Source organism: Drosophila guanche, unplaced genomic scaffold (genome assembly GCF_900245975.1).
Source record: "Drosophila guanche unplaced genomic scaffold, DGUA_6, whole genome shotgun sequence".
NCBI lineage: Eukaryota > Metazoa > Arthropoda > Insecta > Diptera > Drosophilidae > Drosophila > Drosophila guanche.
Window position 1 is genome coordinate 836152 of NW_022995752.1, and position 21090 is coordinate 857241.

General features: G+C 47.1%; 2 protein-coding genes across 5 annotated transcripts; one reads left to right on the top strand and one right to left on the bottom strand.

The window, feature by feature from the left end:
• The first annotated feature begins 332 nt into the window (after positions 1-332).
• On the top strand, positions 333-6173 carry LOC117588192 (putative ATP-dependent RNA helicase SoYb). 4 transcript variants are annotated; one of them, XM_034279315.1, is made up of 4 exons: positions 333-435; positions 894-960; positions 1726-3902; positions 3958-6159. In XM_034279315.1, the coding sequence occupies exons 2-4, from the start codon at positions 927-929 to the stop codon at positions 6022-6024; spliced, it is 4278 nt and encodes a 1425-aa protein (XP_034135206.1). In that variant the 5' UTR covers positions 333-435; positions 894-926; the 3' UTR covers positions 6025-6159. The 4 variants fall into 4 exon arrangements, with proteins under 4 accessions (XP_034135206.1, XP_034135205.1, XP_034135208.1 ...); XM_034279314.1 differs by having other exon boundaries at positions 347-479; XM_034279317.1 differs by lacking the exon at positions 333-435 and having other exon boundaries at positions 542-960; positions 3958-5080; positions 6025-6173.
• On the bottom strand, positions 6036-14596 carry LOC117588193 (neurogenic protein big brain). Its single transcript, XM_034279318.1, has 5 exons — positions 14089-14596; positions 13256-13422; positions 12400-12526; positions 8429-8636; positions 6036-8092 (listed from the first exon to the last, which is right to left on the bottom strand). Exons 1-5 carry the CDS (start codon positions 14277-14279, stop codon positions 6692-6694), a joined length of 2094 nt encoding a protein of 697 aa, XP_034135209.1. The 5' UTR covers positions 14280-14596; the 3' UTR covers positions 6036-6691.
• Between the last annotated feature and the right edge of the window lie 6494 nt (positions 14597-21090).

Here is a 21090-nt window from a genome sequence, read left to right on the forward strand (position 1 = left end):
ACTTTAATTTTTGCCCATTATATTTATGATGCTTACATACACACACACCTGCACATATGTATGTTGTGTTTATCCCAAGAAACAATTTGGCGATTATACACTCCCGTGGCTCTTTCAGAGAGACTCTTCTATGACACATATTGATGACTCTTTGGCGACCCTTCCAAAATGCTCTCACGGCTCACTTTCTCCCAACAGAAGATCAGAAAAAGATAAGAATGGTTATCACTGGCGATCAAATTCATTGTTTTGGCGAATCGACTGAGACTCTTCCGCGATAGAGATTGTTTGCTGGGTATGCACTTGTCCCGCTAATTTACGCGGGAAACTCACACATCGATCACTAAAATTTAGAATTGGCTGATTTTAACCGTTCTTCTTTGCCGTCCGCGCTCCTTGATAAATTATTAAATTTCCATATGCACAATAAAATTTGTATGTGCTGAGTGTGTAGTCGATCTAGGCTTCTGGTGTTTACTGTGCGTTTTTTAAAGCAACAATTTTCCTTGCGTATTTCGCCATAATGGTGGCTTGACCTAGGGCAGGGGGGCGTTTGTTTATGTTTGAAAATCCATACATCTTTAAGTCCATACACACATAATCACACATCATATTTCTGTTTAGATTCGTGCTGAAGTGTGCATCCGAGATCCACTAGTATTTCAATTGTCCCGGGATTTTTTTTATTAGCTAAAATTGCTGACTCCCGCTATTCCCGTTGCAGGCAAATTTGTGTGTGTGTTTGTGTTCTGTGCTTGAATCTGAACATTGAAAGTTTCAGATCTCCATTTGTATTTGCAACACAGCGAGATCAACTCTTCAGAATCTTTGTCGGATCGTTGGACGGGTAAAATGAATTGCTATTAATTTCTAATTGGTAATTTTTGTTGCAGTTTCTCAACGCTGATTTAATCTCACCTAACAGGATGCATAGCGGAAACAATACGGAGCGCGATTTGGGTGAGTTTATTCGCTATATTAACAAATTTGATGTGGATCATGTGCCTGAATAGACTTATTTGATTGATGTTCCACACCAATAAAGCACCCTCGACGGTTGCTGATCAACCCATTTGCATATTGTTTAGTTTGCTCAACAATTTACCCATTTTATGAGAGATTTTTTTAAGATATAATACGATAATATTCGTTTTTTATGAGGGTGAAACCCCAATACAAAAAGTGAGGGTTGGTCTGGCGTAGTCGCCTAATGCCTTAACTCTATTGTGAATGCCGTTCGCTTCATTTAATCGCTCATCTCATTTACCGTATGAATTAGTGAAATTAAGTGAATTAGAGTAAAACGGCAAGTTGGAGGTCTCCTGTGGGGAGAAAAAAAAAAAAGCTGGGGCGGGGCGGGACTTGGGGGGCCTGTTCACTTCGGTGGGGGGGGGGGGGGGGGGGGGCTGGGGTACTTGGGTCGTCCGTTAGTCCTAGTGCAATGCAAACAAATAGCATTCGACACAAGCACCTCCCTTCCTCTTTTGCGGCTTAAGCGCAAAGTTTGCATTGTTTTGCTACTGCCACTGCAGTGCTTATACTTTCTGTTGTCTTTAACTGTTCCTTTCTGTGCAGCAACGTTATGAGTAATTAGCCAACACTGATATACGGATATAGAAAAACGGGAAAATTTTCGGAATATTTCAAATTTCACATTGCTTATGTTTAAGATGAATTTTTAATTATGCTGTTTAATTAACAATAATTATTTTCAACAATTTTTAGCTAAGCCGGAGGATTGCCAAGGCAAACGGATCCTCATCACTCACTATATCAGCCCTCAACAGTTCTGGTACATCAGTGCCAAGAATGTTGAGGCTTGCAGTGCGCTGGTGCGACAAATGGAGCTGCAACTGGTCGATTACTGCAACCCACATGACCAACAACCGTCCTACTCTGAGTATCTGGAGGTGATTGTGCGGTACATGCTGTGCAGTCCCCCGAAACTCATCCGTGGTGTCATTAAGAAGCGCCAGTCGGAGGAATATCTGGTGTTTGCCATGGACTATGGGTTTACCATAAACTGCTCAGCCAAAAATCTGTGGATTCTGCCAGGAAACTTAAATAAGAAATTTTATGACGTGGAAATGGGAGGAGTGGCGTTCATTACGCCATATAAAGGCAACACATGGACTAAGGCTGCACTGAGCGTCTTTGGGCAAAAGCTGGACGAGGCCCAACTGTTGTATCTCGACATTAAATATCAGGGGCCCATGAACGAGAATTTTGGAATATTGTGGATCAAGTCGAACGGGCAAGCAGTGAATGCAGTCGACTATCTGGAGGAGCGGCTACATGGACGCAGGGAGGACAGCTGCAACATGCCACGCTACCTCAATCCACTGTCCTTTGAGTTGGCGGAAATTAACGATGAGGAGCTGAAACCAGGACTGCGTGCCACAAAAATAATCCAGCTAGTGGCGGCCTCCAATCCTCCATTGGCCATCGAACAGCATCGCATTCCATCCAATACGGAACTCTGTGTGGACAGAAATCCATTCAGACGAAAGCATAGTCCGCCCTGTCCCACCGAGGATCCCATGAAGCTGGAGAGAATTCTTCAGCTGCGCAGCGAACCGCCAATACCGGACGCAGCTCGGCGTTTAAGCAAGGTCAGCGGTTTTACCGACAATTCTGTACAAACGGCACTCATCGGGGGTTCAAACAAAAAGGAAAACGTAGAGGAAAAAGTCGAAAAGAGAAATCAAGTGGAGGGACAATCGAGAGAGCTTAACCTGACGAGTAGTGCCTCGATGAGTGAAGGCGGCTCTCCCAGCAGATACTCTGGATTGTTGGCTGGTCAGGAAGACATCGATAAGAATAAACAACGGAGCGAGAAATCTGAGCCCAAAGCTTGCTCATCTGCAGAAGCTTCCTTTATGACGCAGGAAGCTGCAACTGCCGGGAAAGACGTCGTCGGAGCCGTGCAGAAACAATTTGAGAAGATAAACATCTTATTGGCCAAGAGATGCCTCGCCCACTGCAGTGCCTCAGTGTCAGGTTATTTTGCACACAAAATGAGCGATGCATCTCTAGGCAAGGAGATTGAAAATGCCTTGCAGAAGCTCAGCCTTCGGAATCCTGTCGCCACTCAGTCCTTTGCCTGGCCGCACCTCATGAAAGGCAACTCCTTGCTGGTGGTGAATGCCCCGGGCACAAGTCGCTCCTGGTGCTATTTGCCGGCACTCTGCTCCCTGGTGATGCGCTCCATGGCAGCGGATGGAGAAATTATCAAGAAGAAGGGGCCACTGGCCGTACTGCTTACCGAATGCTCAAACCAAGCCAAGGTGCTGTCCAAGCACTGCTCTGTGCTGATGCAGAACTTTGAAACTCAAAACATAAAAGTGGTTAACACCCACGACCATGCCGAGCCCGAAGTAGTCACCATGCTGCTCGGTTCCTGCGGCATTCTGGTGTCCACAATTGCCAATTTGAATGCCCTGATGGATTATAAACGCAAAGGGCTAGCCCTCTTCGAGCCAGCGCGTCTGAAGCACATTGTCGTAGACGACTACGACCGCATGCTGCAGGCGGCTCCGCAGCTGCTGAACGACAGTCTGAATCGATTGCGACGTTTGCACCCACTGCAAATGCAACTCATTCTAGTGGCCCAGTGCTGGCATGAGCAAGTGTTTCCGAAGCTTCTCAAATGGACCTCCTCGAATATGCTGATCTTTGGGGACTTTCTGGAGGCAGCCATGTACGGGCGCATGAAGCTAACAATGGCAGTGGGACAGTCGCAGCAAAAGCATGCACAACTTTTACAATTCCTTGCCTGCCAGCCGAAGCCACAGAAGCGAACGATCATCTTCTGCAACACTGCAGAGGAGTTGAAGCACTTGAGAATAGTTTTGACCAATGCTGGACATCAGTGTTTGAACATGTCGAAGGCCCAGGATCATGTGAGTTACCCTGTTATCCTTTTTTATGACAAATCTAATCAATCTCTTATTGAAGGAACCACATCAACTGTTGCTCGTCTACGATGCAACGCAGCTGCAGCTGGTGGGACGGAACAAGGAGCTACTCATCCACTTTAGCGTGCCAAAATCGTGGGAGAAGTTTGCCATGCGTTTCCATGTCATGGAATTTCTTGTGCAAAATCGTTTAAACGAGTCGCTAAAGCAGCTCCCGCCAACCGCCTTCACTTCCCATGTGATGCTGGACGAGTGCAACTCCAAGTTTGAATCCTCTTTGATGAAATTCCTCAAAGTCCACGGCCTCTCTAGAGATAAGTTGTCGGAGGAGATGTCTCGCTTACTGCCGAAGGTCGGGGACAGTCTTCCCCTTTGTCTGTACCACGTGAAGACGGGCGAATGCACCCTGAGGCAGTGCAACATGCGTCATCACTTCCTCAAGTCGGACATACAGATTTCGAGTAATCCCTGCCAGCAATCCAAAGCCGTTGTGCGGTGCAAGCCATGCAAGATCTACGATCCGGCTCACATGGCCCTCTGGCCCATGGAGTACATGATGGAAGGGACAACGGTCTGGGTGGATGCGCCATTTCCGGCCAGTCGTTGGATTGCGGAGGTGGAGTTGAGTGTGGCATCAAACCCCAAGCAGCACCAACCAATCCGCATCTCGGACATCTGCCTCGTGCATCAGCAGGGGCTATACAAGCGAGTCCGCGTCATGGACATTCGTTCAGAAGAAGCCGTAATGGTTCAGTTGATGGATCACGACACGGAGTTGATCCAGATTAGACCCTGGGACCTGCTGGAGTGCGATGCTAAGTTCACGGGCCTGCCAATGCTTGCCATGGACGTGAAGCTGCCGTTTGTAGAGCCAACCACAGGAGAGGCCAAGTGGTCGCCAGAGTCCCTCAAGTGGGTTCAAGATACATTCAATGGTCTGCAAGATGAACAATACATTCAAATAACCGTCGATTTCTCCATGCTCGATGTGGTCTACGTCAAGGAAATCATCCTGATCGAAAAGTGCCCAACACTGCGAACCAGTGTGTTCAAATCTGTGCTGCGAAAAGAATTGATCGCGCGAGGATTTGGCAAACCGGCAACAAAAAGCCTTGCTCAGTGGCCCGTGGATACACTTACCTGCAGAGGCTTATCTTTAAGCAGTGAAAAAGAGCCCCAAGTTATGAAAACAGATAGAAAGGACAACGACAAAATTGAAGCTGTGGAGAAATCAGATTTCCGGAGTCCAGGCAAAGAGATAAAAGTATCCTTAGCAGATGGTAAGGACAGTGACAAAATAGAAGCCAGTAGTATCCCAGTGGATGAGCAAAAGAAAGCGAATGCTGATTTCCAGCTTAGTTCCCCAACGTTGGAACCAACTCTAGACGTATCTCAGCGCTCGTTCCTTGAGTTGCTAAATGGCCAGTTAGACAGCGAGAATTTATCAAGTAACGCCCGTCGATTCCTGCAAACAATTGTAGGCGGCGATGAAGGGGACTCAATGGGGACACCCACAGAAACTAGCGAAACAATTAAAAAATCAAAATCGAACCCAGTTCATTGCCTCACGGATGCCGGAACACCAGAGCCATCGAAGGATGAAGCGTTGAAAGCGCTGCAGTGTGCCACGACTCGCGATGGAACATTTGCCTGGCCCATGGTAAAGTGGCACCAGACCCTAAGCCAAATCGAATTAGTTATTGAGCAGAAGGTGCCGGAGTATGAACTATTTGTTCAGCGCAACTTTCTCTCGTATTTTGTGGGACAAACCACGCCACCCCAAAGGTGTTCTATGAATCTGCTGGGTGAAGTGGTGATCGCCTCGGAGAAGCTGCATGGCTACTCGCTGCACATCAAGCTGTCAAAAGTTGGACCGCTGTTCTACTGGCCAACTTTACTCAACTCACTGTACACCCAGCAGCATTCCCATTGGTTGTCCTACGACATCGAGCGTGCCAAGGAGCCGCCCTCCCACATGGGACTGTTGCTGTGGGAGCGTTACATGCGGCAGGTGCAGACAAAACTAGATTCAACAACGGAATCTGTTGAATATGATTCGGTTGATTCCGATCTATCAGACTCGGCCATATACGATGATGCCATGTAGGAGGAGAAGACTTTACTTTGATACACTTTATATATTTCACTTTGTTATTTTGTTGATTTAACAACTATATTACCAGTACATATTCTATTATAATTATCACTAAATACAGTTATAGCTTACAGTTCTTACAGGAATATACTAAAGTTAGTTCCTACGCTGGAAACTATAAAATTTCTATATACAAATAAAAATCAAATTAACTATAATTTTGGCTTCACAAAAAAAAGGCAACGAAAACTGAAAACAAATTCTTTGCAATTGGAAGATTCTGATGAACGATCAACAAAAGAAAAAGAAATACATAAATAAAGTTCCTTAGTTTACGGCTATATCTTACGGATTAATCGATCACTGTTATCGATCATCTGCTGTTGCTGCTGCTGCTAGGTGAGAGTTCCTTTTCTTCTGTTTCTATTCTACAATCTATTCTAGCTATACGTCGGGAGGTTGGCTAAACTATGATTAGGTTAGACTAAGGGCTGAGACTTTGCGTACACTTCCTTTGGATGCTTGCTTGCTCCTTTCTCTACGGTATCGTTATCGTTATCGTTATCGACTAAAACAAACTGCTCTGCTTGGCCAGGCTGCAGCTGTGCAGGGTCATGGTGCCCAGGGCGTGCATTGCTCTTGGTGGCGGGGTCGTCACTGGACCCCACGATAGCCGCTTTCAGTTGGGTCTGATCGGTAGCATACCGTAATGTTGCTGCTGCTGCTGCTGTTGTTGTTGCATCATCATTTGTTGTTGTTGTTGCTGCTGCTGCTGCTGCTGGGGCGTTGGTGTGGGTCCCTGAGATGTTGTGTAGGTAACGGCACAGCTGGCGGGCTGTGACACCACCACGGGAGCACTCACCTTGCGCTCCGACTGCGTACGAATGGGCTGTGGATGTGCCGCATTAGGTTGCGGGGGTGGGGCATACATGAGCATGGGCGGCGGAGGTGGCGATGGTTCAACACTCGGGTGCCGCGCCGGGGGGGTGACTGCCGATCCGTGATACGAACCATAAGAGCTGTCATCTGACTGCGCCGACTGACCACGATTCCTCGGACCCGTTATGCCGTACAGCTGCTGTTGGGGCTGTTGCTGCTGCTGCTGCCGGTCGTACTTATGGCTGCCATCCAGTGGCGTTGGATTCGTTCGAGTGCCATACACAGGCTGGAAGCCCTGCGGCTGCTGCTGTTGCTCCATCAGCTGTGGTGGTGGTTGCATCTGCTGTTGCTGCTGCTGCTGCACATTCACGGGTGCCTGCTGTAGCTGCTGCTGCTGTTGTTGTTGGAGTGGCTGCTGCTGTCCGCGCATAGATCCCCGCATACCGTAGATGCTCTCGCTGCGCTGCTGCATTTGGTTCTGTACGTTCTGGTTCTGCAGGTGGGAGGACTGGGCGGCGCTTACCGCCTGCTGTTGATGTTGCTGCTGTTGCTGCTGCTGCTGCTGCTGCTGCTGGGTGCGCATGGGATAGAGGCTCTGGGCAGGCACTAGAGGACCAGGACGCGGCACAATGTCCCGATTGATGGCCGTGTTGCTCTTCGCGTAAACGGACTGGGAGCGGTTGAGGTTGCTGCGCGTCAGAGTGGGCGAGCGGCAGTACAGGGATCGAGTGCCGCCATAGAGCGGCTCCTGCTGCTGCTGCTGCTGCTGCTGCTGATCGTACTTGGAGGAGAGTGGCGGAGCAGTGTAGAGATTCTGACAGTAGTTGCCCTGCACGGGTCCCACCACACCCGCGATCTGTCCCATGTTGGTCGCCGCGTGCTGTCCGCCTGAGGCACCGCCGCCACCTCCATTGCCATTTGTCTGGCCACGCGGATAAGTTCCCTGCGACTGCTGGTACTTGTTGGGCTTCTCAATATCCATGTCGTAGTTTAGTTCGTCTTCGGAGTGAATGGAGCTGGAGTCGTTATCGATGCTGCCCTTGGTGGGGCGCTGGCTTCTGCGTGAGTTGAATATGTATTCGTACACCAACCCGGAGGCCATGCCGCCCACCAAAGGTCCGAACCAGTAGACCCAATGGTTGTCCCATTTGTTGAGCACAAACGATGGACCCAAAGAGCGTGCAGGATTCAGGTAGGGCATCTGCAAGGAGACAAAAAAACATTAAAGACTTTAGTTTAATCGGTTTTCCTTAAGGATTAAATATTTCTTGTGTCAAGATCTTTCAGTTAACAATCTGCGTCTGGGTTTTGGTTCTCGTTCAGTGCTAAATTAATTATCTCCCCTCACCCCATGAGACCTTCCCCTGTCCTCTTTTGTTCGTTTTTCTCTTTCGTTCTACCTGTGTGTGTCACGTTGCGATTTTTGCGACAGAGTCAACGGCAGGCAGGTGCATTTCTGTTTTTGCTTTCGGTCTCGTTCTGGCTGTGACTTTCGAGATTTCTGTCTGACATTCCTCGCTGAGGTTGTGGTACTTACCGACACAAAGCAGCAGGCACTGTAGGCGGCACCGATGGACATCGCAGAGTTGCCCATAAACTTCTTCATGGGATCGGTGGACACAAAGTAGCAGAGCACGACCATGAATGTCAGTATGAATTCCACGCCAAAGCGTTCCCATGCGGCCAGAGCAGCACTGTGGGATATGGCTGCCTGAAGATTGCCCTGATAGCCAGGCACAGTGACACTGTCGAAGAGAGAGAATGGGAGTATATTTATTAGATTGCTGATTGACTTTCGCTCAAAGTTATTTATTATTTATAACTCCTTTATAACTCTTTATAACGAACAAAACCCTCCAACATTATAATTCCACCCCAAAAACACGAGCAAACCGAATGCACACACATCTACACATAAGTATGTTCCCAAGGTGAATTTACTTTTGATGTGATCTCTATCCCTTTCTACCGCTTGTTTACGTGCGCGTGGTGGATAAGTCATTGGTCCACCCCACAGCAGGCAACGTCACCTGCTAAGTAAATTCACCTTTTATGGCTCTGGTCCCAGTCCTCGCTACCAAAAGTACCGATTTATGAGTAAATCAACCGCTTGGATAATTTGGAAAATATTACGCTACTCAAACATTGAATTGTTGTTGTAGGCAACTCCATTAGACAATCGACTCGTTGGCAAGTAGAGTGTGAGAGGCGGAGTCCTGCTCAAGCAAATATTTAACAAGCACTCACACACTGCATCAACGCTTCTGCTTTTCCCCTGCCCTGCCCTGCCCTGCCCTGCCCCACTCAATCTTCATGGCATGGCAAGCACTGCGGTACTCAGTACTCAGTACCTGGAAGCAATCTACCACACTCCCACCCCCCACGATGAGCAACTGCGAATATCCGGAAATAAATGCTGCTTAAAAGTACATGAGCAAATAGAAAGCTCAAACACTCAACTCTCGAATGGCGGCGCCCCTTACCCAGTACAGCAAAGGTGCAAGCAATGGTGGGAATTTGTCTGCCGTCTTAGCGGCTCTTATATACTGACCTAAGCTGTATGATATGAGACATTCGGCATTCCACTTGCTCCACGTAAATCCTGAATGATGAAATTTTGATCGCTTTGGAAAACATTTGAGGGAACTGCAAAGTTTGGGGAACTTTCTGCCTGTTTGCTCATAAATCTATAAAGTGCTAATTTCACAGAGCTCACGAATGACCACAAAACCCACTCGCCCACCCATACAGCATACAGCATACAGGATACAGGATACAGGGCGTAAAGGCGAGGAAGAGCAACTAAGTAGCCGGAAATGGCAAGAGAAATAGCACAAACTTTTTGTGTGTGTGGAGCAAAGCTCTTCCTGCGCAAATTGTTTACGGAATAAAAAGTGAGACAGCTAACAAACAAACTGTGAAAAACTGAAATTTTGTGTGTGCAACTGAGGATGAGAGAGATATCCAAGTCCCCGGCTCTTGGGTGAAAGGCGAGAGGCCAGAGGTTCTGTGCCATGTGTCAGTGGTTGTGGCTACTGGTTAGCTTTTGGCAGCTCCTGCCACTTGAATCCCCAATCAAATTATTCCCTTAGATCTACTAAAAATGTGTATTGCTCTATGAGCACTGAAGATATCTGGAGCATAGGCTACCCGGAAGCACTAGCAGGATGCCATTCCCATTCCCATTCCAATGATAAGCCAAGCGGAGAGAAGCACATAATAAAAGGGGTTCGGATGCAGCACTGAGAAGCGGATTTCGTAATTGAATTGCTTCATGTGACACGAATTGATTTCGATTTCGAAATGGTACCTTTTCCTATTCACCAAATTCAAGTGCAGGAAGTGCATTTCCATGCTAGATACAAATCAACCGAAACAACTCCTGTTCCACCACTGACCAGCTCCTCCCCGGCTGACCTGCACTCATCTGTGTGTGTTCGGGTGTTCGGATATTTGTATCTGTTTCGGTTTGGGTATTTAAAATTTAAATTTCCGCTTCGAAAATCCTGTTTTTGTGTGTATCTCTTTGGAATACAGTAATTTGTGGCGGCAGGTGTGCCCTTCGTGCCGTGAATATTTCCAGCTGCCCTCAAGGGTCTGCAGTCTGACCAACCAGAAAGGAGCAGTGGAGCGGCCACGGCGACGACGACACGTGTTTGATTTCAAGTTTCCGCAACGCCGCAAGCCACGTCCTGCGCAGGCGCAACCTCGCACAAAGGCAAAGTCCACTGGAAATGTTAATTATGTTTTTTTCTCTGCTTTCTGTGTGTGTTTCGGCCTCTACCTGATTTTTATCTTTCATCATTTTCAAAGACTTCTCCTGTGGCACATTTTTGGAACGTGCTCGGCGCGCGTTTCGACAAAGTCCGGGCAGAAATCATTGAAATTGAAATGCGAGGCAGTGCTGGCAGCTTAAAGACTATTCAAACAATGCCTGAGCCGGATACTGATACTCCCGCAAGAAGTGCTGCGGGTTGGTCTCCGTCTGCCTGTCGCTGTACTCGTCCCGCAATGTGTTTTCAAGCGTTATCCTCTTCGAAAAAAAGATTATGAAGTACAGGAAGACTATCTGCTTCGTCTCCATGGCCACATGTGGCAGTGCAATTAGGGTAAGTGCCAAGTGACATGTGAAAACAGGAAGGAGAAGCCAGCCAGCCTCGTGGTGGGAGTTGAACAGTTAGGCATTTAGAGAAACTCCCCCTTAGCGGAGTAACAAACCGGGTGGTGATGCCATAGACAAAGCAAAGATACAAACCAAATCTAAAGCAATTAATCAGCCAGATGGACCCAGAGTCCAAGTCGCTCTCCCTCTCTCTATCCATCCATCTTTTGGTAGCACAAAACATATGTTCCGACTAAAACTAAAATTTGAACTCGTTGGACCCTTAAAAAAACTCAGCTCAACCCGAACCTGATCGCAGCAGCAGCAGCAGCAGCTGAAACATGTTTCTGTTCAGCGTTCCTCTGTCTCCTGCCCCCGCCCTGCCCGATTCCACGCTTCAGTCTGCAAGGGATTGGATCTGTAGAAAGTAAAGATGCCAACGCACTTAAAAAAGAGAAGAGGAATCGGAGGAGGGAGGAAAAAACAGATGTCGAGCAGACAACGGACTGCAGACAGGGCACAGAAGAGAGCCATTAACCCACGACTCCACTCGACGCACGAAAAAATTGGAGCGACATTTGAAAAATTCGTTCCATTCTTTCCTCTGCTGCTAGCTGCTCCTCTTTCCTGCACAGATACAAAAGAGAAACCCAGCCAGGCAGGATATTTATGTAGCCATGGAATGGGAAACCCACAACGCCAGTGCCACGGTGCGTGAAGATCCTTGAGCCATTATCTAGGCAGGAATCCATTCTTTTCCCGCCGCTGACGTTTCACAAAATGGGAAATCACAGACCAAACAGAAACAGGCAGGGGCAGATGTTTCTCTCAATCTCTATAAGCGATACGACAGCATCTAGCTACCTGCGTGTCCTCCGCCCCGCCACTGTGCCGTGCAGGTGATGTCCTCCCAGATTGTGTGTATGGCAAGGGACTCACAGCATAGCCATTGGTTACCTGCATATCCTATTTATACCATTCTATTTCTTTTCTTTTCTTTTCTGCACTCTCGAATTTCGTGTATTTCCTGCTAAGTATTGTACAGTCATCGCCCATGGCCCAAAGTGCGTATCATCTGTCTAAATGTTTCTTTCTTCCAACGCCTTGATTAACGACAAGGACACGGAGAGAGAGAGGGAGACGGAGACGGAGCGAGCGAGCACTGTGTTGAATTTAATTCGAAGCTGTAGAGCAAATCCCAGCAGCTGTACGAGTGCTGGGATGCATTGTCCTTGATGCAAATTGCTGTGTGGTCAAACTGCACTTTCTCCTCAGCCTCAGCTGGTGCATTGATATGTTGCTCCAACCACAAACTTGGAGACTGGAATGTGCATTCAATCTAACGAGCTAACGAACCTCCCCCCAACGGAAATTGAATATGCCATAGATATGGACTCTCCACTTACCCGTAAAGCAGTGCAGCGCCAGCGATGCCTCCGCCGCACTGGGCGGTCATGTACATGGCGGCTCTAATGGGCGAAATGCCGCGCACCACGCAGCAGGCCAGGGTCACAGCGGGATTTATGTGGGCGCCTGTAAAAGAAACAGAAAATATTTAAATGAAATATCACTTTGACACTTTCTGCGGAAGAGACGGAGAGCAAGGCCGCCCCCTGTTGCTCGAAGATAACATCATAACTTAATGCTCAACCAATTGGTTGTGAAAATGGGGGGAAACGTGGAATCCACCAAAAATGCATCTACCATTGGGGGAGGCGAAATCAGCAACACATGTTCCCATTCCATATCATTCCACTCCATTCGCTTTGCTTTGCTTTGCTTTGCTTCGTTCTGCTCCTGTTTTCGTGGTTTACTTTTTGTGAAATGAAACCCTTTAATTGCCTCGAATGTCAACGCAAATGAACAAATATATGTACAATATGGGGAATATGCACAAATTTAAAAGGGGGAGAACAGAAAAAATAACTTTGTGCAAGTCGATGGCACCGCAAGTGCGCCGCAGGCGATAAGAGAGGAGGCAGGAGGCAGAAGGTGGGAGGTGGGACAGTCGGAGTGCAATGCCTTTTGGAAAATTACAAACAGAAATGGGGTTCTCGTTGTTGTTGTTCTGTTTTTCGTTTTTCGTTTTTCTGTTGTGTTTCATTTGAAGTTGCTCTTCCTCCCTCGCTGTGGGACTGTTTCTGTGGATAAAGCCGAACCGAGGGAATTCCCACGCAAGTCCAAATGTCCCCCCCAAACGGCACGAAGCACTTGTCGCCGGGCTTGTTTATTGTCTGTTTGTTGTGTGTGTTGTAGCCTTACCAGAGATATGGAGAAAGCACTGCGTAAGTGTCGCCATGGCGAGGCCGGAGGCCAGGGCAGTGGCCAGAAGCACGGATGAGACGCTGGCACCCACGCCGGCGCCCGCAGCGGCTCCGCAGACGATGAACACGTACAGGAACGATGCCAGGCACTCGCTGATGATGGATCTGCAAAGAGAGGGAAAGAGAAGATGTTTCTACATGAGTTCTGAGTACAGTACGGAGTACTTTGGTGGGTAAATATTGCACAAATTCAGTTGCACAATGCCCGCTTCTGTGGCACTGACAATTAAGCTCAAGGGTGGGGGCGAGTGAGGGGCGAGTCATGTCGGATTCGCCTTAAGCTCAAAAGATAACGAAAAATCAAACAAGCGCTGCGGAGTGATGTACTGGAGTGGCAGCTGCTCTGTACTCCGGGAATCTATACACCAAACGAATTTTTGGAGCAGGGTAGGGGGAAAAGTCACGTCGCTTCGTTGGAATTTATTGGCTCAAAAGAGAAGCAAAAAGCCTGCTCCTGGCAGGCCTTTCAATGCGGCAAAAAGATTTAATTACTCCATCAGCTCGTGATGAAATGTTAATTATTTCGACATTGTCTGAAGTGAAGGCCATCTCGAGGTGGTGAAGGGGACATTTTGGGGAAATTTCGCAAGTTTCATTTTCAACTGTTTGGCCGGGGAAATCATTATCGTGATGCTGTCTGGGAACAGTTCATTTTCTATTACTTAGAGGGCGCCTTTTACCCACATACGACAGACACATAATAGTGATACGAACACAAAGGATTATTGAAAACTTCTCTGCTATGGGGCTATAGGGCTATAGGGCACTCACCTCCAAAACTCCAGAGTGCGAATCTCTGCCTGCATGCTTCGTTTGGGTGCCTGCAGGGTGCTGGATAGACGGTTGTTTGTGCCATTCCCGTGTGAGTCCTTGCGCATCGCTTCGAGGCGCTCGAACAATGTCACTATATGATAGTCTATGTTGTGCTCCAGCGGCATTGTATGCAGACTTTCATCAGCCATTTCGTATGGAATTGGATTGGGTAGGCACTTCTTTGTTTATGATTTCGATTGGAGTTGATTCTCGACAAACACGCGACAAGCTACGAGCAAGAGTATTCTCGACGGGGAGTTAGACAAACATTTTGCAGTCTCTTTGCAGCGTCTCACAAATTGCATTCAATTTATTTCAATTGAAAATGCGACAAGCAGCGAAATTAGCGGAGTTTTTGAACTTTCAACCGATTCTGACACTGGCTCTGATTTGTGCCGTCAAATGATGATGATTCCAGAGGGCAGGCACGACCGTTCTGGAGCGCGAGTGGTGAACGAATGTCGGGCCGCTGGGTAGCTCGGCGACTGAACAGGTCGGGAGTTGCAACTCACCATCGTCTGCAGTAAACAGTTATACGACGCATCTTCGGCCCACACCACCACCACCGACGCAGTGGTGGATAGCAGCCCTCGCAGCAGCAGCATGGATGGTGTCTTTTAACCTGTTGGACAACCATTTCGTTGTTTGTGGTGGTGTGCTGCTGCCCGTGGTGTGTTTTTGCGGTGGTAGGTAGGCATCATCTGCTCTTTCCTTTGCGGCAACATAATCAAAAGCCTCTGGTAAGTTAATTGCGCAGCTCTTCAATAACACAGATTCCACGGGCAGAGGACAGGGGCTCTGACTCCCATCTCAGCTTTCATTGAAAGTACGAGTATTTCCACTTTTCGGCACATTAATGAAATGTAAAACAATGTGGCTCAATGGGCAGCTCCTTGGATTAGATCCCATGCCCATCACCATCCGCTTTTGTGGTTTTTGGTCTTCCCCACTGCTTGAATTACCTTCGAAAGGTATCCCTGTGGAGCCTCATGTCGGGCAACAGACCAGCACACTCGAGTAACCAGCAGCCAGGCACAGCCACAGCAAGCAATTTCGAATAGTTGCCGAAACCGAAAAATCTCATCCCAGTCTTTTGCCGACAAAAAACACATTTTACGCTTCACTAAAAACTATAATTATGAGCCCTAACCACTTGATACCTGTCAATTGTCAACCTGTCTTCGACACCACTCTGGCTCCACCTCTCCGCTGTCTCTTCCCGCAGACGGGGACGGTGTACCGTGTGACGTGATTTTTCAAGCTCAATGGGCTGTGAAAGTTAAGAAATTATGCACGGAATGGATCGGTTCGGGTTCGGGCTCAGAGTGAAATCAATCACCAAACTGCATCGCAGCTCCCCTACCCAGGGGACTACTAACAAAGTCCAGTGGGGGGAATGGGGAAATGAGGATTGAGGGGAGGGCGTTGCTGCTGGTTGCAACGAAAGCAAAGCCGCAGAAATTTCGACACAATCTTCGATGGGGGGGCGGAACATGGACATGGACATGGACACACACTGGAGTTCGGAAGGCGTTGGGAAGGACGCTGCCTTATATGGTACGACGACAAAAGGCTGCCTCTGGCCGCTGCTTCATACCTCTGGCGTGAGACCGTGGGAATTCTTTTTGCAAGCTCTTTGTTTTTTGTTCCTCCTTCTTTCCTCTCTTCCTTGTTCGGTCGCCACATCAGGGTCGCACGGGGTCGTTCCTTTGGTCGGTCGAAGGTAATAATAAGATGTTTTGTTTCAATCACATCGTCGCTCGTCGGATGATAATAATGATGATGATGATGACGATGATCATCATTGTCGCAATTTCTTACACGTATGCATATTGCCTTGGCATCTTCTGGGAGCCTTAACCTTCTGGGAGGCTGCCTCTGCTGCTGCTGTTGTTGTTGTTTGTGTATTTATTGTTTCGTGGGAGAAGACAGAGAGAGAGAGAGAGAGTGAACGTGGTGGCTCTTCTCTTCTCTTGGCTTTTGCTCTCTATCCAAAACTGCTGTTTTTGTTTTTCTGTTTCTGTTGTGTGAGAAGAAGGGGGAAGATTCGGGGATGCAAGCTCGAAGATGCGCTCACGATGCCCGCCGCCTGAGAAAAGCCCAAATGCTTAAGCTGTCAAAGTGCTGCAACTACATAGAGCGAGCGTGCTCTGATATCATTATTAGAGATATTTGTGCTGAGATACCGCTGTGTGTTCGTGCACACCAAAGGACGGTGATTTATGCGCTTTCGAGGCGTACTCTGACGGCGTGACTTATGAGTGAGTACCTGTCCAGGCTGTCCACGATGCTCCGTCCAAACTCTCTGCACAAGCAGGTAACTGGCCATTCCTGGCCTTGCCCATGGTTGGATTATTGCCAAAAACTTAACAAGGTCAAACTTTTTGCTTTTGCCTGTGGGAAAATTACTCGTATCTCAGGCCGATGAAGAAGAGAAATGCGTGGAGCCGAGATTCGGAGGCGTTTCCAGCCTAAATAGAACAGATTTTTGGGGAACGCTGCGCGTAATGGGAATTATGGGGAAAGGTAGAACTCCGCTTGCTTATCCTGCTGTGAACATCGCCATGTGCAAGTGAAAAAGAGATTCTGCCACGATTCCCATTCCATGTCCTGTCCAGCGGGCTGGGCTCTCCGCAACACGTGCTCCACTTGCAACCCTTTCCCATTGTTTTTTTCCACCGCCGCACGCACTAATGATGCGCCATTATTTTGCATATGCTTCGTAGTTGTATGTCCGGGAATAGAAGGGTTAAGGCCAGCAGACCTATACCAGATCATTGGTGGTGTCGTCCCTTAATGAAGTGAAATATACGCGACTGTTACAGTTGTGCGATAATTTATGCATGTTATACAACCATTGACTCCTTTATGCAGATGTGGGTTTTCACTTTGTTTGTCATTTATCGTTTGGGTGTAAATGTACGCAGAGCAATTGAGCCGAAAGGGTTAGACCAAGGTGAATTTACTCTCTATCCCTTTCTAGCGCTTGTACTTCAATGCGTGGTGAATAAGTTAGCGGACAAGGGCACCTTCTATGTAAATTCAACTTGGGTTACGGCACTGATTTTGTGCCACAGATTCAAAAGGACAACGGACCTGCGCTTGCAGGCGTCAATCGACAGGTGCGACGGTTCCATGGATTGCGGCTTGGGCTAGTTGAAAGGCTATTTGTGATTGCTTTGGGGCGTCAAATGTTTTTTTTTCACTGCCAGTGGGTTCATTAAACATTTCAAACTTCAAACTCTCGCCATTCTCTCCAAAGTATCATCGCCCACATGCCTGAATTTTCCAGCTGTATGAAATATTACCGACTGACGTTAAAAACTCTAAAATTGCCCCTGGACCTGGATGAGTCGATTGTGCTTGGCCTTCCGTTTGGGCAATTCATAAAAACGTCCACAACAGTGTCCTAAAAAATGGATCGGATCGAAAATTGCAAACTCAATCGAAATCAATGGGCACCGCCTTGAACAAATCGATTTTCGGTTATTATCCGTCACACAGTCATTAAAGTTTTTGACACATTTTGACAATTTATTGGCTGCTGGCTGCCGCCACACGCGACAAATAGCAACAATCAGAAAGTTTACAAAAACGGAAAATCAATCCCGGAGCCTAAAGGTTGACCTGTACAAATTGCAAGAACAAAAAAGTGGACAAATGTTTTTGTCCTCTCATCCTCCCATCTGCAATTTTCGAGTGGCTGCTGCTGCTGCCATTCTCCCTCCCATCGTAGAACGGGCGCGCGATAATTTGATTAATTGAAAGTCAGACGACGACCTTTTTGGTGGGCTGTGGCAAGGGGTTGCTTGATTTGATTCAACTGAATGTTGAGGCAGGGAGGAGGGTAGAGCTGTGGTAGGGTGGTTGCTGTGGTCGATGGCGTGAGTAAATGAGTAAATGATCCGGGGATCACTTCAAGTAGCTCTCTATTGTATTTACATTAGCAGGTTTAGGGCGAAGCACCAACCCACCACTCCATAGATAGGCGATGCCTATCTGACCGTTTTTTATGCACGCTTTTTTTCGGGGTAAAAATTTAAATATCGCATTACACACAGACACTTGATTTTAGAGCGGTCTTCTCTGTCTGTCCGACATTCAAAGCAAAGCATTCAAAATGTTTCACTTGTGATTACACTTGTGGTTGGGTTTCGGTCTGGTGTGGATGGGGGGTGGCTGGAACTTATACGAACATGTGTTTTTCAGTTAAAAATTTAAATTTGTTGTCTGCTCTTGATATGACGATAAACTGGGTTGTGTTCGGAATTAAATGTTCTGCACTTTTGGACAGTTGCGTAATTGTTTTGGGCTTGAAGGACTCTGGCTCTGGATTGGCTCTTCCGGTGGCAGACAGTCGACAGTCGACCACACTGCTGTCCGCAAACACTTGAACACATTTTAAGTTTGTTTTTTGGATGATATGAGAGCGGCAGGAGGAGCTGGCAGATTACTTTCTGTTCCCAATGAAAGAGAATGTGAAATCCTTAACCAGTTTTGCACATCGCTGGTTCTTGGCAGAGGCTTTTGGATTTTGCTGGCAACTGCAACTCAAAAAGGAAGCAGAACGAATCGTTCGAATGTTTTTGCTGCTCTTCTGCTGCTGCCATATCGCGGGGATTTTGGCAAAGTTTGTGGCAGGCACCGTTCTGCTCGTTCGTTCACACATAAAATAGATGTTAAAATCAATAATCAAACGCATTTAAGTGCATAGCCCACTGTTATTGTTATTGTTTAACCTTACGTCTATTGTCCCCATATTTTCCGCAAGCTAAAGGGGTCTAAAGCGTTTCGCAGAGGACATTCAACTCCCGCATAAGGAGTTGGAGAAAACAAAACAATTGCACTGACGAGTGCGCCTGCCTCCTGCCTCCTGCCTTCCGCCTGTCGCACCTCATTTGCATATTTTTCGCCAATTATGTTTTGCATATGCGAATATTTCCCGCCCCTTTGTGATTCTAATTCGATTTTGATATTTCACGGCCATTTGTCCGGAACTCGGAACTCGGAACTCGGAACTCGGCATTTGCAATTTGTTCTTTTTTACGATTTGTTTTGCTAGGATCGAGCTCGGGCCTGGGCTCCTTCTCCATTGATCTCATAATCGACCCGTCCCAAGTGGCAGCAGAGTGCGCATGAGGGTCCTTTCATTTGCATTGCCTGCGCTTTTTTATGGCGTGCCAATATTTGATAGATTATGCGTGAAAATATGGGACTTGCCCTCTGCCTCTTCCCGCTTATTTGCATATTTGATTAATTTGTTTGGTTTTTTGGGTTGTTTTTTATGGAAAAATAATAAGCAGTTTATTGTTTGGGCTGAGGAGGAGTGAGGCATGTCACGGATTAGCTAGAAATGCAATTTATGGGGCTACACTCTGAAGCGCTGATGCGATAAGGGATGATGCTTGATGGGTATAGAACGCAAATGAAATAGTCTGGCAAACCCATCTTACACTCACTTCATCTCTACTTATTGCTTAGAATCTCCTAAGACCTGCCGTTAATCGACGCGGAATTACCAGCTCCAAGATTTTGCATGAGCGATCAGGCAGAGGGAGCGCGCGGGGTGTCAATCAATTTTCTTCGTCTCTGACCGAGTCCCTGCTGCTCGCCGCCAAAATGCCACCTTTTCGTCAATGACTTCACCAACGACGCACACAGACAAAAGTCTCAACTCTCGAGAATCAGGCACGTCGCACAGTGGGCTTTTTCAACTTGCTAACTTAGTAAATGAATGAGAATTCAATACATGTTTGCACACTGAAACAATTTTAGTAAACTAAAATTATATTGAAAATACATTATTATGAAGCCTCTGGAAAATACTCTATTAGATGCATTTATTTATTATATTCAAAGCGTTAATATAGCTCTTCTAATTTTCTCACTTCTTTTCGGCAGAGTCCCCACTGTGCGGCACCAAAGACTTCAGCGCGGGCAGAGGTATTGACGAAGCCGAGTTGCATTTCAGATGCGAATGATAGCCCAAAAGAGAATTGAACAACTAACGCCGCTCTTCCGTACCATGAAGCGTCAAAGAAATTTGAACAAGCATTTGTACCTCAAGCAATATATTTGTATTTCTTTGGTATTACTAAACATTTTTAGAGACATTTTCATCCTAATCTGAATATCTCTTAAATTCAAATCGGCATCACAGCGAGCACAAGGTGCGTGTCAGCCCCTACCCCGCTGTCTGCGTATATGCCTCGCAGGCTGGCGGCAGACACTAATCCAATTGCCGCTTGGATCATTAAGCACTGATTGCGTTTATGGTGCACATATGCATGTATGTATGTACTTGTTCTTCTACGTGTCCATGTGCATATGCACATCTGTATACAGAGCAAGGACATTCACAACTAACAAACAGCAGCCGCAGTCTCAGCACATGCAGATTAGGCCACTGCTTGATGCAGTGCATGCAGATGGGGTTGAAATGAGGAACTGGATGAGACTGAACTTGAACATCAATTATGATGATGTTTCAGCGCTTTAGATTTAACAGAAAATCGATTAGAATCGAGAGAAAAGTCTTACATTTGGGTCACAGAAATTAAATTGAAATCATTCCAGTAACTTTCAGTCATTGGCAGCCACCGCTCACTCGCACCTCGCACTCACATCCTTCATTCAAATGAACCGCACTGGAAAATCTGCATTTGATTTGTCGCCCATGCAGCGCACATGTTGCAAAAAAGTTTCGCTGGCAACTGTCACCAGGAGTGCGGAAGGTGACACACACAACACACAAAAATAGAAAAACAATTGCCAATTACGGCGGAACATTTCCCTTGTTTACCGATTCAACCACTCCTCGATCCACCCCAGTAGTAGCCACCAGCATGGACCATAAACAAGGAAAGAAACAGAAGCAACAACCAAAAAAAAACACACACACAAAAAAAATCAAGGGGTGGCACGAAAACTATGTGGAAAATCACTTTTGTGCTCATAAAT

Excerpts from the sequence above, each read along its gene's own strand:
- LOC117588192 (XM_034279315.1), top strand. The coding sequence starts at position 927 with ATGCATAGCGGAAACAATACGGAGCGCGATTTGG. Across the intron at positions 961-1,725 it reads CAATACGGAGCGCGATTTGG|CTAAGCCGGAGGATTGCCAA; the intron begins GTGAGTTTATTC and ends AACAATTTTTAG. Across the intron at positions 3,903-3,957 it reads TGTCGAAGGCCCAGGATCAT|GAACCACATCAACTGTTGCT; the intron begins GTGAGTTACCCT and ends CTCTTATTGAAG.
- LOC117588193 (XM_034279318.1), bottom strand. The coding sequence starts at position 14,279 with ATGGCTGATGAAAGTCTGCATACAATGCCGCTGGAGCACAACATAGAC. Across the intron at positions 13,423-14,088 it reads CGCACTCTGGAGTTTTGGAG|ATCCATCATCAGCGAGTGCC; the intron begins GTGAGTGCCCTA and ends CTCTCTTTGCAG. Across the intron at positions 12,527-13,255 it reads GTGCTTTCTCCATATCTCTG|GCGCCCACATAAATCCCGCT; the intron begins GTAAGGCTACAA and ends TTTCTTTTACAG.